The sequence below is a fragment of the Salvia hispanica genome, chromosome 6 (assembly GCF_023119035.1).
Source record: "Salvia hispanica cultivar TCC Black 2014 chromosome 6, UniMelb_Shisp_WGS_1.0, whole genome shotgun sequence".
NCBI lineage: Eukaryota > Viridiplantae > Streptophyta > Magnoliopsida > Lamiales > Lamiaceae > Salvia > Salvia hispanica.
The window spans coordinates 43,979,228-43,994,946 of NC_062970.1; the positions used below are offsets into that span (position 1 = coordinate 43,979,228).

General features: G+C 32.8%; 2 protein-coding genes across 7 annotated transcripts; one reads left to right on the forward strand and one right to left on the reverse strand.

The window, feature by feature from the left end:
- Positions 1 to 6,988: 6,988 nt before the first annotated feature.
- Positions 6,989 to 11,478, forward strand: LOC125194481 (protein REDUCED WALL ACETYLATION 3-like). Of its 6 annotated transcripts, none has more exons than XM_048092721.1 (16): positions 6,989 to 7,224; positions 7,748 to 7,844; positions 8,005 to 8,145; positions 8,239 to 8,295; positions 8,372 to 8,444; positions 8,752 to 8,910; positions 9,075 to 9,224; positions 9,337 to 9,592; positions 9,680 to 9,795; positions 9,878 to 9,964; positions 10,073 to 10,161; positions 10,277 to 10,339; positions 10,437 to 10,493; positions 10,646 to 10,742; positions 10,827 to 10,981; positions 11,277 to 11,478. In XM_048092721.1, the coding sequence occupies exons 2-16, from the start codon at positions 7,795 to 7,797 to the stop codon at positions 11,287 to 11,289; spliced, it is 1,563 nt and encodes a 520-aa protein (XP_047948678.1). In that variant the 5' UTR covers positions 6,989 to 7,224; positions 7,748 to 7,794; the 3' UTR covers positions 11,290 to 11,478. The 6 variants fall into 6 exon arrangements, with proteins under 6 accessions (XP_047948678.1, XP_047948680.1, XP_047948676.1 ...); XM_048092723.1 differs by having other exon boundaries at positions 8,008 to 8,145; XM_048092719.1 differs by having other exon boundaries at positions 7,753 to 7,844.
- Positions 11,479 to 11,777: 299 nt separating this feature from the next.
- Positions 11,778 to 15,227, reverse strand: LOC125194483 (probable purine permease 10). Its single transcript, XM_048092725.1, has 3 exons — positions 14,927 to 15,227; positions 14,065 to 14,733; positions 11,778 to 12,319 (listed from the first exon to the last, which is right to left on the reverse strand). The coding sequence occupies exons 1-3, from the start codon at positions 14,952 to 14,954 to the stop codon at positions 11,862 to 11,864; spliced, it is 1,155 nt and encodes a 384-aa protein (XP_047948682.1). The 5' UTR covers positions 14,955 to 15,227; the 3' UTR covers positions 11,778 to 11,861.
- Positions 15,228 to 15,719: the final 492 nt, after the last annotated feature.

Here is a 15,719-nt window from a genome sequence, read left to right on the forward strand (position 1 = left end):
GCTTTGGTCGAGTTTTGTTGTTTTCCCATTTCTTCCCCGCTTCTTTAATCTCCCACTAGTTGCGATCAACCGTGTTTTCCATCCTTAGAAAATGCGGGCGTGACAAAGTGGTATCAGAGCAATTTTTCTTTTCGCTCAGGACCCGTGAGTCTTTTTCAGTTTTAGTCTAGATTCGATCCGCTAGACTAAAAAGTGTGTATTGAAGGCTCAACATCCCGTTTTGCCATGCTCAACCGAGAAAGAAGTAATTTATTTATTTTTCCATGCGATATTTTCATGCGAAAGTTTTGGAGAAAGCAATATGAGAATTTTGAGAAAGAAATATGAGCAAGTTTTGAAGAGGAAGTGGATGATGTTTTGCATGGTAAAGCAAGAACCATTTTTGTAATGTTTGAGATAAGAAAGAGTTTGGAGTTTGGCGTTTAGAAAGTTTTGCATCGATGTTTAATGTGCTAAAAAAAAAAAAAGAGGAGATTTTGTGGTGAAGTCGTATGTTTTGCGAAGGAAATGACTAGTTGTTCATGCATGGATGGGATTTGGGTAAAATGTTTATGTTCATGGAAAATTGTTGAAAAGTTATTGAAATTTTTAGTTCAAAGGAAAACATGTTAGCATTTTATTTTGGGAAATGTAGTTTTAGAATAATATGAGAAGTATGATAATGTTACAATATAAGAGCGAGATGTTATATTTTATGTTTATTTGTTATTGAAGTATGAAACACGTAGTAAGTGATGGTTTACGAACGTTGAAGTATGAGGTGTATTATGAAAGTGTTGAGGGAAGGAAAGTATTAGTGGAATCATAGAATACCTAAGATGTATGTTAAATAGAATGATATCGAACTTAGTTGTTGACAATTTATCTATCGCTTTTCCGAGCGATGAAAACGAACGAGAAATGGAAGGTGGTGCGAAATTCCTAAATTATCAATATATGAGACGAGAAGATCGAGATAGAGGATGGAGGCCGGTGGGCCATGAAACTTTTTTTATTTTGAATTATGCGAAACTTTGGAGCAAGCTAGGTGCGAACCATTTTATCTCTAGTTGGATAATTACTATTTCCCATCGTTTCCCCTAAACGTTAAGAACATAAGAATATGATTAAGATCTCAAGAAGAGAAGGATAGTGAGGACTAAATGAAGTTTCAAATGTGCCAGGAGTCGAGACAAGAAGATTTGTTAGACGATGTATCCAAGCAACGACGAGAGATCGTAATCACGATTCAAAATTGGTTTTCACCAATAATTTTTTTTGATGTTTAGATCTTAGAAAAACTCTTTCTTTTTATATATTGATTTTTTTTTCACCGATTTTTTTTCACCGATTAGAAAATTGGTTCAAAATTGGTCTTCAACGATGTTTAGATCTTAGAAAAACTCTTTCGTTTAGAATTTTGATTTTATTTTCACCGTTTAGAAAATTTGTTATAAATTGGTTTTCACCGATAATAGATGTATAGATCTTAGAAAAACTCTTTCTTTTTGTATTTTGATTTTTTTTTCTCCTTTTAGAAAATTGGTTCAAAATTAGTTTCACCGATAATTTTTTTATGTTTAGATCTTAGAAAAACTCTTTGTTTTTGTATATTGATTTTTTTTTTGATTTTTTTCACCGATTAAAAAATTGGTTCAAAATTGGTTTTCACTGAATTTTTTTTTTCATTTTTTCTGTGATGTTTTTAGATCTATTCAGATCGAATATTTGAACCGAGATTAAATTATTCTTGTAAACTTTTGATGTTGATTTTTTTATAGCAAGAACACTTTTTTTTTGTTAGAACAAATTTTTATTCTATTTTTTCCTTTCTTTAAAAAATATTTGGGTAAGGAACTGTTTCTAGATCTAGGATGCTGCCTATAGGTGATAATCTTTTAAACAATTGATTGATAATCTGGAAAAGTGGTTATCAATTGAATTGATAATCTGGAAATGTGGTTATCTGGAAATATGATAATCTTCATCTGGTTCAGTTTTGCAATCATGGCGGCTTTAACCAGTTGTGCGTTTGGCCGTTGGTGAGAGAAGGCTGTTGGAATTGCGGACGTCTCATAGGAGAGTGAAGCGTGAAAATGATGCGAAGGTGAGGGAACTTGCGAAGGAGAGGGCAGATGCAAAGGCCGAGAAGGAGAGAGCGAAGGCCGAGGCCTTGGCGAAGGCGGCGAAGAAGAAGCCGGTGCTGGATTATCTATGCAACTACCTTGGTTGCAGTTTCAAATCGCCTAAAAAAGGTGTTGTTACTGATCACTGTGATAAGGAATGTTTTCATGGAAAGAAGAAGAAGGGCCCCTTCTGCAAGGTGTGTGGCAATCAGGGTCCTTTGATGTGTAATTTTGGTGTTCAAATATCAAGTGTAAGTTCACACAAGTTTAATTAAAAAAAAAAAAAAAGTCGAACCCTTAATTGAAAATTTTCCAGTGACATAATATAACATATGTTAATAAATTTTGAATTCTAAATTAGTATAATTTCCTAAAAAACTGAACTTGAAAACTGTCTCTTTGTGAACTATATAGATTATTTTTAGTCAACTCAATATATTTATATAGATGAATTTTAGTTCAAATGCAAATTAAATTGATAATTCAAGTGTTTATGCAATTAATTTAAAAATTAATTAGCGTAATAGTAGAAAACATACGTGCGGATTGGGCAAAGTAGATTTGAACTGACTAATGATTTAAGAGATGCTAACAAACTAATAAATATTTTCGTTTTCAACTTCCCAACTTATATAAAATGATAATACAACCACCCATATTTATAGATATGTTTTATTTATTCTAAAATTTTCTACTCTCTACTTTCATATTTAGATATCGAAGATTTTTCTCTATAAAATTTAGATATTTAATTAGATAATAAATTTTATATCCTGATAATTATACAAAAATAGCAAGATATTTCTTATATTTAATTCTAGGAAATTCTATAATATCTAAAGTTAGATAATGTCTAGATATTTGTACCATGTAATACCTAGATATTTCTACTATAAAAATTACTCCAATTTTATTTATTACTAGTATTACAACCGTGCTATGCACGGATGAATATATATTCAAAATATTATTTTTAAATAATAAATTAATTAAATAAAATTAGAACTAATATTATTATATGAAAGTTGTAAAAAATAGTAACAAAATTTTAGTTAAATGAGGATTAAAAATATACACAAATCAATAGTGAATCATAATAAACTTAAAACAATTAATCAGAATACAAATGAGTAATTACTCATAATATTTTAAAAATTTCTTTATATATAATAACTTTAGAATTTAATCTCGTCATGACAAAATAAAATCTTCAAATTTCCAATACTCATTTTGTTTTCCAACAAAACTCGAAGATAAAATAACTCGATTGCCTTGCATGGAGCTATTTGTTGCCCACTTATAACTGTAATAGAATACACATATATTTAAAACTAAATACTAATAAAATTCTATATTTTACCTTAACTTTAAAATTGAATAAAATTAATAATCAATAATAGAATAAATTATAATTATGATTATTAAAATGTGAAAGAAATAAAAGGTGATAATATAGTAGAAAAAAATCTAGAAAAATATTTGAATTGAATTAAATTCCATGCTAAATACTAACATTTCATTATTTATATTTGTTTAATCCAAAAAAATAAAAATAAAAAATCCATACGTAAATAGAACAAAAAATTATTAAAATACTACAAATTTAGTCGATGTATAAACACCAGTAACTACAATTAACATGCATGAACCCTTCATTTCGAACTAAATTTGATAAACTCGAATTACTCACATTCAAAATGAATGATTGATTATCAAAGGTTGAGAATATGCTCTTTGAATCTTGATGCCCTGCAGAAAAAAAAATGACAATTAAATATTTTAGATGCGTAAATGACAATTAATAAAATACTACAAATTTAATCAAATTAAACAACTTAAACACCGTTTCCTAAAATTAACATGCATGAACCCTTCATTTGGAACTAAATTTGATAAGCTCGTAACACGTACACTCAAAATGAGTGATTGATTATCAAAGATTGAGAATATGTTCTTTGAATCTTAACGCCCTGCAAAAAAAAAGAAATTGACAATTAAATGTTTTAGATAAATAACTAAAAAAGCTTATAAGATAAGAGGTGGCAAAACACATACTCTAAAATTATTGAAAACACATTCCAACTTGATGACGATGTTTGATTTGTAGAACATGAGGAAGGAGAATTCTATGGTGCAATATGAGAGAAATGAGTAAACCTAAGCAAACATCATATATTTATAGCTATAGATTTTATTTGTATCCATTAATTCTGAATTTATAATATATATTTTTTTATCATGGATTTGAAGCTTTTTCTTTAATCACTAAGTAACTGCTATTTCATATTACTAATTGACAAATTTTTGAAGGATATTGTTTTACTGCTAAATTAGTGGGGCAGTTATGTGTAGGTGTGGAGTCAAAAAATGATCGTGTATAATTTATACATATAAATATTCTTAATATTTAGAATAGATATAATCAGCGCATAAAATTCTGAATTTAATAGATTTTAAATATAATTTATAATAACCAATCCGTATATTTGTGGAATTCATATAACCTCCCAGTGGGGAGTGATCAATTGCTAACTCATCATTTAATTGCTAACTACAACTAATTTAAGACTATAGGATTTTAGAAAACGCGTGGTCTATAATTTGTCACGTGTAATTTTTATTTTTATTAATTAAATTGAAAAAGATAAAAAAAAAACTTCAAATTAGGATTTTGGATGAAATGTCAATATAGTGTTCCGAAAATATAACACAATGCTTTGAGAATGTCAACACAATGCTTTAAGAATGTTAACCCATTGCTTATATTGACATTCTACATGTATTATATTGACATATTTTATATAGTATGTTGAATTTCTGCTTATAGGAAAAAATTAAAAAATTTTGAATTTTTTTTCAAATTTTGACGTTGGAACATATGCATGTATGATATCGTTGGAATCCTTATGAAATTATCTTTAATTTGATATATGTTATATGAATTTAAAGTTTTGGGATTTCTTTTAAAAGTTAGTTATAACTAAACATGTAGTTAATTGTCATTAATACCACTATTGATATTTTTAGAATTAATCATATGGCCTTATTGACATTTTTCGTTGATCGTATTGACATTTAGGGATTAATGATCTAAGCTCTTAATTTGAATATCTAACGAATATTATTTAGTTGTAGTTAGCAATTAAGTTATGAGTTAGCAATATAACACTCTCCGACCTCCCACTCATGTAGTAGACTTTTCATAGTTCACATGTTTTTAGCTATTAATCAAACGTTTATACATTTTTTTATTTAATATTATAATTTTTTAAATTAAATGGCAATTTTGTTAATTTCTCCAAAACTCCCCTTTTATATATTGTATAGATATTTCAACATGAATCCGGCCCAAATTTCGGATTAGGACCTAATCCTGTCTATATATAATTCATGATCGGTTAATATATGAATTAAAATAAAAGTTACATCTGTTATAAATGAATTAAAATAATGATATTATATAAATGATTAATATTATTATGAATTCAAGTGACCATAGTAAAAGTGATAGTTTACCTTTGCAGCTTTAATTTGGAATTTAAGAATTTTCAATTTAACAATTATAATAACTTTCAATATAAAATAATTTAAGGAGCCTGACTATGAAAGTTTTGCAGATTATTAGTTCTGACTTTTGGAACACTCTCATGCTTGATAATAAAATTACCACTCCATAAAAATAGAAATTTTGAGGATGATATGAGTTTTAATGCTTCCTCCGTTTCTTTATAGTTGAGTCATTTCTATATATGGTAATTTTTTTTCTATTTCTTACTTTATTCTCTCTACTTTATTTACTTTATACTTTATTCTATCTACCTTCCTCTATCTTACTTTTTTATCTATTTATTTAACACACCCAACATTCATTTCTAAAACTCCGTACTAAAAAATTCCGCCTCAACTATGAAGAAACGAAGAAGTATAAAATTAATAAAATAATAGAAAGGTAGAAAATAAAATGAGTGAAGTATTATTAATAAAGAATGTAACCCAGTTCTTAAGTGAGAAAAAATTACTCAAAATGAAAATATGACTATTTTTACAAGGCGATCCAAAGTTATTAAAAGAAAACTGGGCAAAGGGGATGGGAGTATATTTATAAAAGAAATATAAGAAAAGTCTATCAAAAGTATATTTGCTCAACTAACCTAGTTTTCTTTTTTTTTTTCTTTTTTTTTTTAAAATTTTTTTTTGGGGGATGTGGGTTGAGTGATGTTTTTCCTTTTTAATAAAGCACAAGATTAAAATTGATGGCAAAAGTTTGGGATTGATAATAAATCTTATTTGAATTGATTACTACTCATCACGTGACTAAAATTTCAATTTTCTCTAAACAAAATTATGCTGTATATGTTTAAAGTCAATAAATATAGGATAAAACAAAATTTACCTATTCTAACATTATTGCATTATTTATAGATCGACAAGTGTCACACTATAAATCGTATGTTTTCTTTATTATCAAAAGCCATCCAAAGTTGTAAAAAAATTACTATAAATCTATTTCGCTTGCTCTCCATGAAAATACACAAACCTATCTCCATTAATTACGCAAATCAAATTGTTTACTTGTAAAGAAACTCCCAAAGAAGTCACAAACAATCACGCTAATCATACTTATGTTATTAAAGTTGACATTATCGTAATTAAACTCTATAGCATTAATATGTTAATTAAGGAATGTTTAGATCCGCTAGTGCTAAATAAACTGCAAAGATATAGTATTAATTTGTATGGATCAAAACTAATTATAGAATTAAACATAAATCTTATTAGCGTTAACGCAAAATATCGGAAACAAATCCGAGATAATTTGAAAATGGAAATTAATAAATAAATATGGTAAAAAACAGTGACAGTTAGCCTGAAAAATATGAGACGTTTCAACCGGCAAAATTTGGATTATCAGTCGTTGAAGCAAACAGATGGCGCTCACTGCTGCCACGGATCTCGATTCTATATCTTCTACTCTTCTATGCACTTCAGCGTTGCGCATTCTCTCGATTCATGGAAATTGTGTAGATTTGCGTATTGAATCGATTGATTTCGCGAATAGGTTTGTTCAAGTTGGACGAAGCGAATGGCGGCGGATTCTGGACCTCTGACGGCTGGACAGGTGCGAATTCGCTATCTGAAGTTAGTAGTTTACTTAATTTTGTTATTGTTTTCTCTGATTTTTGTTTCGATTTTGCGTTTTGTGAAGTTTGCTTGATTAGTAAAGTGCAAATTCTGGTGATCGTCGTCATAGTTGGGGGTTTTAGTTTTAGTCCAACCGATTTCATACAATTTGACTTTCTCCTTGAAAGTGTTAGCTGCTGATTTGATTAATAGCTCTATAAACAGAGAATGTGTTTTTGGGGATTAGATGAATTACTGTGAATTTGTTGTTAAGTTGCGTAGGAATAGGATGTGAAACTACTAAATCAATAGCATATTCAACTGCAAGTGTGCAATCTGTAAGTTTTTGCATCGATTGTATTAGTATATGTGGTTTTACTACTTGATTACATTACTTCTTGCTTACCAGTAAGCTTTTTGTATACCTTGATTACACTACTTGCTTGCTACTGTTCGATATAATTTCTGCATTTTTGAATCTTTTCTCACATTGCATGTGATGAAACATATTCTTATAATAGCCCAGGTGTCATTTCTTATTGGAGTTATTCCAGTTATTGCAGCATGGATGTATTCAGAATGGTTGGAATACAAGAAGACATTGCTCTTTTCCAAAGTGTGAGCACCTTTCCCGTTTCCATGCCATCTCTTTATGGGCATCGATATTTGCTTTGGGCGAACGTTCTTTCTGCTTAGCTGAACCGACTAAGGCCATACAAATATGAGAAATGTATATAAATGTTACTGATATTTGATTGTACATTTTCTTTCCTGCTAGCAGCCATTCGGATGATAATTTGGTTCCATTAGAAAGTCAGATAGTCAAGGAAGATGATCGATCTGTCTTGATGGAAGATGGTCTAACAAGTTCATCATCCACAAAGTTGTCCAGTCCATCTATTAAGACAAACCTAATTAGGTGAGCCACTGTAACATATTGTGTACTTTTCTGGGTTGGTTCTTCAGTCAGATTATAAAATCTTTAACTATTTATTGGGCTTCACTCTTTTAGGTTTTTGACGATGGATGACTTATTCTTGCTTGAAAATCGGCAAATTTTGAGGGCAATGTAAGTTTTTGATCAATTTGATTTCATTTTATGATGTTATTGTAATTTTGTCACTGATATTTCAATCTTTATGCAGGGCTGAATTTGGCTTGATTTTATTCTATTTCTACTTGTGTGACCGCACAAACTTCTTTTCATATTCAACCAAGGTGCTTTATTCCTAATCAATTTACTTCAATAATAAATAACTTGAGTTGTGTGGACTTGCTACTCTAAATGGAAAGGGGCAATTTTTTTGTGGACGTGGGAGTACTTAATATACATGGATTCAAACTAGTGGAAATTAGCAAATCAAATGATCTTCTTAAATTTCAGCACTAGTCACAATTTTTTTCATATAATTTGAGTAAACCTGTAGGTCATTGTGAAAATCTTACTAATACTACACTATTTTGTTAGAATAGTTCAAGCAACGTTGAACTAATGCATTCTTATTTTTATTTCCTTGTTGGACAGAGTTACAGCCGCGATCTATTCGTTTTCTTGTATTTGCTTCTTGTCATAGCTTCAGCGATGACATCACTGAAAAAACATAATGACAAGTCTCCAATATCTGGGAAATCCATCCTTTATCTTAACCGCCATCAGACAGAAGAGTGGAAAGGATATATGCAGGCAAGGAGATTCCTCAACCCTATCTTATACTACCTTATTTGTAGGAGTACTAATTTGCATAGTTGATGGTCTCACTATCTTGCCAGCCTTCAGATAGATATTATGGCAGAAGGTAGGAGGGCATAAATTCCTGATTCTACCATTTTTCTCCTTGTTTCTGGCAGGTTCTCTTTCTGATGTACCATTACTTTGCTGCATCAGAGATGTACAATGCAATTCGCATTTTTATTGCAGCGTATGTTTGGATGACTGGTTTTGGAAACTTCTCCTACTATTACATCCGAAAAGACTTTAGTGTTGCTCGATTTGCTCAGGTGACAATATTCCCTAGTCAAATTATCTTCCTCTTACCTATTAGTCTATTACAACTTAGTTAAGCAGTTCTTTGCTTTTCTCAGTTTAAGTTAGATTATATTCTCCATGCAGATGATGTGGAGACTGAACTTTTTCGTGGCCTTTTGTTGTATTGTTCTCAACAATGACTACATGTTATATTCTATATGCCCTATGCATACCCTGTTTACTCTTATGGTTTATGGAGCCCTTGGTATTGGCTACAACTATAATGAGATAAGATCAGTGATGGCTCTGAAGATTTTTATGTGCTTTGCTGTGGTTTTCTTGGTGTGGGAGATCCCGGGAGTTTTTGACACTTTGTGGAGCCCTCTTACTTTTCTATTGGGTTAGTGGATATCATAGCTTCTGAATCTATGTATTAGTAAAACTAATATCTGAATAATAATTATCTAGTTCTTTTTCTTAATGACAGGATATAGTGATCCAGCAAAACCAGGACTTCCACGACTACATGAATGGCATTTTAGATCTGGGCTTGACCGATATATATGGATCATTGGAATGATCTATGCCTATTTTCACCCAAATGTAATCCTTCAAATTTTTTTGATTTTTTTAATTATTTCTTTTTTTCATGAACTTAAAATTGGGCTTACTTTTCTCATTGTAGGTTGAGAAGTGGATGGAAAAACTAGAGGAGTCTGAGACCAAGCGGAGACACAAGATCAAAACATCCATTGTTACTGTTTCTTTAATAGTAAGCCACTTGATCCTTTCACAATATTGTTTGTACAGATTCCTGTTGATGAATTTGTGATTGGGTTTCTTTAATTTTAATCTCTCTATTCTTGTTTATCTGGAATAGGTTGGATACTCGTGGTATGAATACATATACAAGCTGGATAGAGTTTCATACAACAAGCTCCATCCTTACACGTCGTGGATTCCTATAACGTACGTACTGAGGAAATTCCCCTATTCCTCTTTCCATTTTATAAGAATATCTCGTGAGGTTGTAGCATCTAGCCTATGGTTCTTTTCTTATTTGCTTCCCTTGATTTTGTTCCAGTGTCTATATTTGTTTAAGAAATTTCAGTCAGCATCTTCGGAATTTTTCTTTGACCCTTTTCGCGTAAGTGCTCTCTTGTTTCCTCTTAACATTATCCCCTCTCGATACCGATTTAAATAGCACAAGTTAATTGATCATATAAATTGTTCTTATGTACCAGGTGGCTCGGAAAAATTACTTTGGAAACTTACATTTCCCAGTTTCACATATGGCTGAGGTCAGTAACTCTGTGTACCGGTTACTTATGTTTACGTATTTCAGTAGCTTCGGCACAGCATCTAGATCCAATTGAACAATAACAAAATCGAATTCAAGCCAACTTCAATCTGAACTATGAGGCCTCATGAGTATCTATTGATATATCTGCAGGTCCAATGTGCCCAATGGACAGCCTAAATGGCTACTCTCTGTAATCCCAGATTACCCTTTGCTCAACTTCTTGCTGACAACTTCTATTTATATCTTGGTGAGTGACCCTTTCTGTTGCTCTAAATAAGTTTTTTAACGTTATTACACAGATGGTTCATGGTTGACTATTTTACTGGTGCAGATATCACATCGACTTTTTGAGTTGACAAATACACTCAAGGTTGCTTTCATTCCAACAAAAGACAGTCATAAGCTATTTCAAAACTGTATTGCTGGAGCTGCCATCGCTGCGTGTTTATACAGTGTATCATTTATTCTTCTTCAGATCCCTCCTTAGTAAGTTCTTTGTTCATCCACTGATACTGTTATGTTCTTTCGATTCATGTTATTATACGTAGCCTCGAGCATGCTTACTTCATTGATTACACCCGTTTTTAATCTCGACCATATGTATAAGTGCTTATTATTTAACCATAGATTTTTGCCTGTTTGGTCTGTGACTGTTCAATCAGTAGAAATCATGTTTATTAATCCTCAAAATTCAAGATTAATCCACTGTATAGAGATCTGTTGCATCTTGTATTTTGATTTGCATTCGATGCTATTTGGTTGGACAAATTCTATCATGCAGCAAGGGCTTGTGAAAGATTGCTGCAGTGGGCGCAGCAACGGGATATATGTAGTGTTGTGTCGTATTACGCAGAAATTGATAAATTATCTGCCGAGTTTTGATCAGGAAGTTTAATCATAAAGAAAAGAGAAAACTCTGTAACACGTTTTGTAAGGATGTTTGTGGCGGTTTGGAGTTTCTCATATCTGTATTTTGTTTCTCATATCTAAATTCCGCAGTATTACCCTGTTTTAGTAAGCTAGATAGTTAAAATTAATAATTGAACATCTATTTAATTGTAGTAAAATATATCTAATTTTTGGTTTCCAGATAAAAATGATTATGTTATTTCATTGACATAAAGTTTAAATGTTTTCATTTTCATTTTTTTTTAATCTGAAAATTCTTTCGCTACCCTTTCTATCTCGATTCTCAACCTTAATTCTTGCCGGCTCCATCCTCCTTTACCGTCTGTGTGCCACCCTCCTTCTCTGTCGTTGTCGTCGTCGTGCCATACAAAACTAGGCTTAATTTGGCATAAAATTAATTAAAGATACATACAAATGCAGTAATCTTGCAAGTTGCATCCATATTCTCCAAAAAAATCTAAGATGCAGCAGAAGCTCCTCTTTGATCAACAAGCGGAAGCTGCACACCATCTTCACTTCTCTGTCTCTCCTTCATCTCCAAATCATCGAGATAATGCTGGTAGATATACGACACGAACCCCCACATCGCCACCACCATCGCCACCGCCTTCAACCCGCTCAGCCGGTCTCCTAGAAACATCACGGCCAGCACCGGCCCCATGGGCAGCCCCAGCATTCCGATCACATTCGCAAACAGCGCCGACACTTGGAAGATCAAACCAACGCATCCAACTCCGAACACCTGCCACCCTACTGCCGTCCACGCCAGATTCATCAAGTAGCCCACTTTCCCCCTTTTGTAGCCATCCATCTCCCCGCCGAGGTGCCGCCACTCCCCGCTGGCGAATAGGGCGATCACGACCACGATCGAGGCAACCAGGCTTTGATAGATCGTCATCTCCATCACCGCGCGAGCTGAGACGGATATTTATTTCATGTCATCTAATTTTCTTGGTGATACTCCATAAATCTAGAATATAGTAGTATAGTACGTATTCCCCCGTTGTTTAGTCGTAGTAGTATATACTCCCTCGTCCCACTTTAGGAGTTTCGGTTGAGTTCGGCACGAGTTTAAAGAAATACAAAGGAAAGTAGGTGAAAAAAGATAGTGGAACGTGAGTCCAACTATTTTATATTAGTTTTATAATAAAATGTGAGTGGGAAATGTTAGTGGAATGTGGGACCTAATACCATTTATGGAATATTCCAACCGGGACTCCTAAAGTGGGACACCCAAAAATGGTAAACCGGGACTCCTAAAGTGGAACGGAGGGAGTATTTTTTTTAACTCTCAAATAGGTTAGGAAAAGAAAAAAATAAATATCTTATTACTTTATTTCTTCTCTTTAAAATACTCTTTCGTCCCATAGAAATAAGTCATATTTCTTTTTTCGTCCGTCGCATATATAAGTCCATATCTATTTATGATAACTTCTTTCTCCTTTTCTTTTACTTTACTTTCTATAGGTCCCACAATCCATTACACAATTTCAAATATTTTTTCTCCTTCTCTCTTATTTTAATAATTACACTTTAAATCCGTGCAAAATCCAAATGACATATTTTTATGGGATGAAAGGAGTAGGAAATATTCTATTTTGGTTCATTCTTAGAAGTAGAAACTTTTTATTTTAAGAATTTTTTGAGCCATATTACTCGTACTCCCTCCGTTCGCCATTAGGAGTTCGGAGTTCTACTTCTTAGATGCATGTAGTTTAAGAAATGTTAGGAAAAGTGGGTTATAAAAAAATTAGTGAAATATGAGTTCTACTTATGTATATTAGTTATTAGAAGGTGGAACCCTATTACCATTTATGGTAAAAGTGAACCGGAAATCCTTTTTACGAACGGATTAAAATAGAAAAACGGAACTCCTATTCGCGAATAAAGAACCTCTTTCTAGTTGCTCTGGAACAATTAGGAGATTCTCTAGAAGAAATATGGGCTTCTGGCGGCAACATGCTTGGTCCCGCTTATGGGGAGACAATAGATCTTGATATTATGATCATTATTTGATTTAAAGTTGCGTCCCATCTTAATTGAAAAAGAAAATAATGTTTCAAGAAGAAATCTAGTTCTGCTTCTGTATTGGTCGGAGGGAATATGTCATTAAAACGACAATAGTAATATGGACCTGCCAATCTAGTAATACTATTTTCTTCACTATTTATCCCTTTTTTTTATTTTACCAATTGTGCATTAAAATTTATACTAACTTTTATTTTTCAAAGACAAAAGTAATAACTTTTTATACTTTATTTTATCTGAATTTTCGTGCTAAAAAAAAATACTCCCTCGATTCCAAGGAAGGTGGCTCCATGGATGACAGGAAATTTTATACAATTTTATTTTGTATATCAGATGAAGAGAATAAAATAAAAGAGAAAAATAAAATAAAGATTAAAATATTTTTATTTTTAATAATCAGTTATTTTGGCTGGGACAAATAAAAAAGAAACTGAAGGAAGTACTTCAACTTAGTTATAATGAAGTGACAGAGTATTAATTCCAGAAATTATTAAAATTTTATTTAATTAGTTTATTTATCCTTTAAAATTATACTACACACTTTTTATTTATGAAAACGTTTTTATTTCTTACTTTATAAAATTAATGTTCTTCAAAAAATCATTGCAGCAAGAAACGTAGGGATCACGTACCTGTCTCCTTCTTAATCAGCTTCTGAAAGGCCAGCTGCGTCAGCGACAGCATCATCGCATACCCGGCGGAGGCCGCGACGGTGCAGACGAATCCGACCACGTATTTCCGCCCCGAGGCAGCCGTGGAGTCGCCGGATTCGGGATCGAAGACGAGGAGAGTGGACGAGACGGTGAGGAGGACCAATGAATTGACGATGAAAGGGGTGAATTTCTGGCGGTTGAGGAAGAGAGAGAAGACGGCGTTGAACCCTAGCTGCGAGGCCCCGATCAGCGTGTAGGTGATGATCGGCAGGTAGCGGAGGCCGATGGAGAAGAGGAGGCAGTCGACGGCGAGGAAGACGCCGATCGCGACGTTGAAGGCGGCCAGGGCGAGGGGACGGCGGCGATTTTCGGTGTCGGCGGTGGTGAAGAAGAGGAAGGGGATGAGGATGGGGAAGCCGATGACTTGGACTAAGGTCGCGATCCAATTGCTTTTGCCGCCGTTGTTGTAGTAGAGGCGGCCTAGGATGGTGGCGGAGCCGGAGCCGGAGAGGAGGAAGAAGGAGTAGAGGAGCATTTGAAACCACCATTTGTAACGTGTGAGGAGAGATTTGTTGTTGATTTCCGGTGAGTTTTCTTCGGCTTCCGTGAGTGTGCAGGGGCGGACGCAGAAATCATCACTGATAGGAGCTATTTTATAAAAGTACTTTTTTAAACTACAACAATGTGTAATTTAGCTATTAAATAAGGGCTGTTAAATGAATTTACATAAAATTGATATAGATCTAAAATTTTTACAAAGAAAAACTGAAAGAAAAATAATTTATAGATTTATTTTATGATGATAATAAAGGAGAGTTAACAACAGAGAGCTTCTTCTCACCATTGATCTGTGGTTGCACTTCTCCCATGGTGATTGTGAAAGTGAGGAGAGAGTTCTTGTTGATTGATTTCCGGTGAGCTTTCTGCTTCTGGTGTGAGGTCTAAGGAGAGAACAGAAATATCTGTAGATTGATTTATTTATGATGATGAGAATAGTAGGAGAGTAAAAAGCATAGAGTTTCTACTCAACATTGATTGTGGTTACATTTCTTCCATGGCGATCATGAAAATGAGGAGATAAAGGACTGATTTTTGTTGGGGTTGTAAAAGCCACATGAATAATCCTCGCAGTCAGAAAGAATACGCACTCTTGATTGGACACCAATTTTAATGTATACTACTTTTGTCCAATAGGAGTCATTAATATGCACTCTTGATTGGACACCAATTTTAATGCATACTACTTTTGTCCAATAGGAGTCATATTTAATATAGGCATGGTTTTAAAAAATAAAAAGAATAATGAGTTGGAAAAGTTAGTGAAATATGAGGTACACTATTTTATAGTTTTATAATAGAATGTGAGTGAAGTGATTTAGTAGAATATGAGACCTACTTATTGTGGGACACACTAAAATAATAAAATATACTACCTCCGTCCACGAAAATTCATCCCGGTTTGACCGGACATGAGTTTTAAGAAATGTAATGGAAAGTGAGTTGAAAAAGTTAGTGGATTGTGGGTCCTATTTTTATATATTAGTTTTATAATAAAATGTGAGTAGGAATGAGTTAGTGGAATATGAGATCCACTATCAAAAATGGTAAAAGTGAAATGAGACAAATTTTGGGGG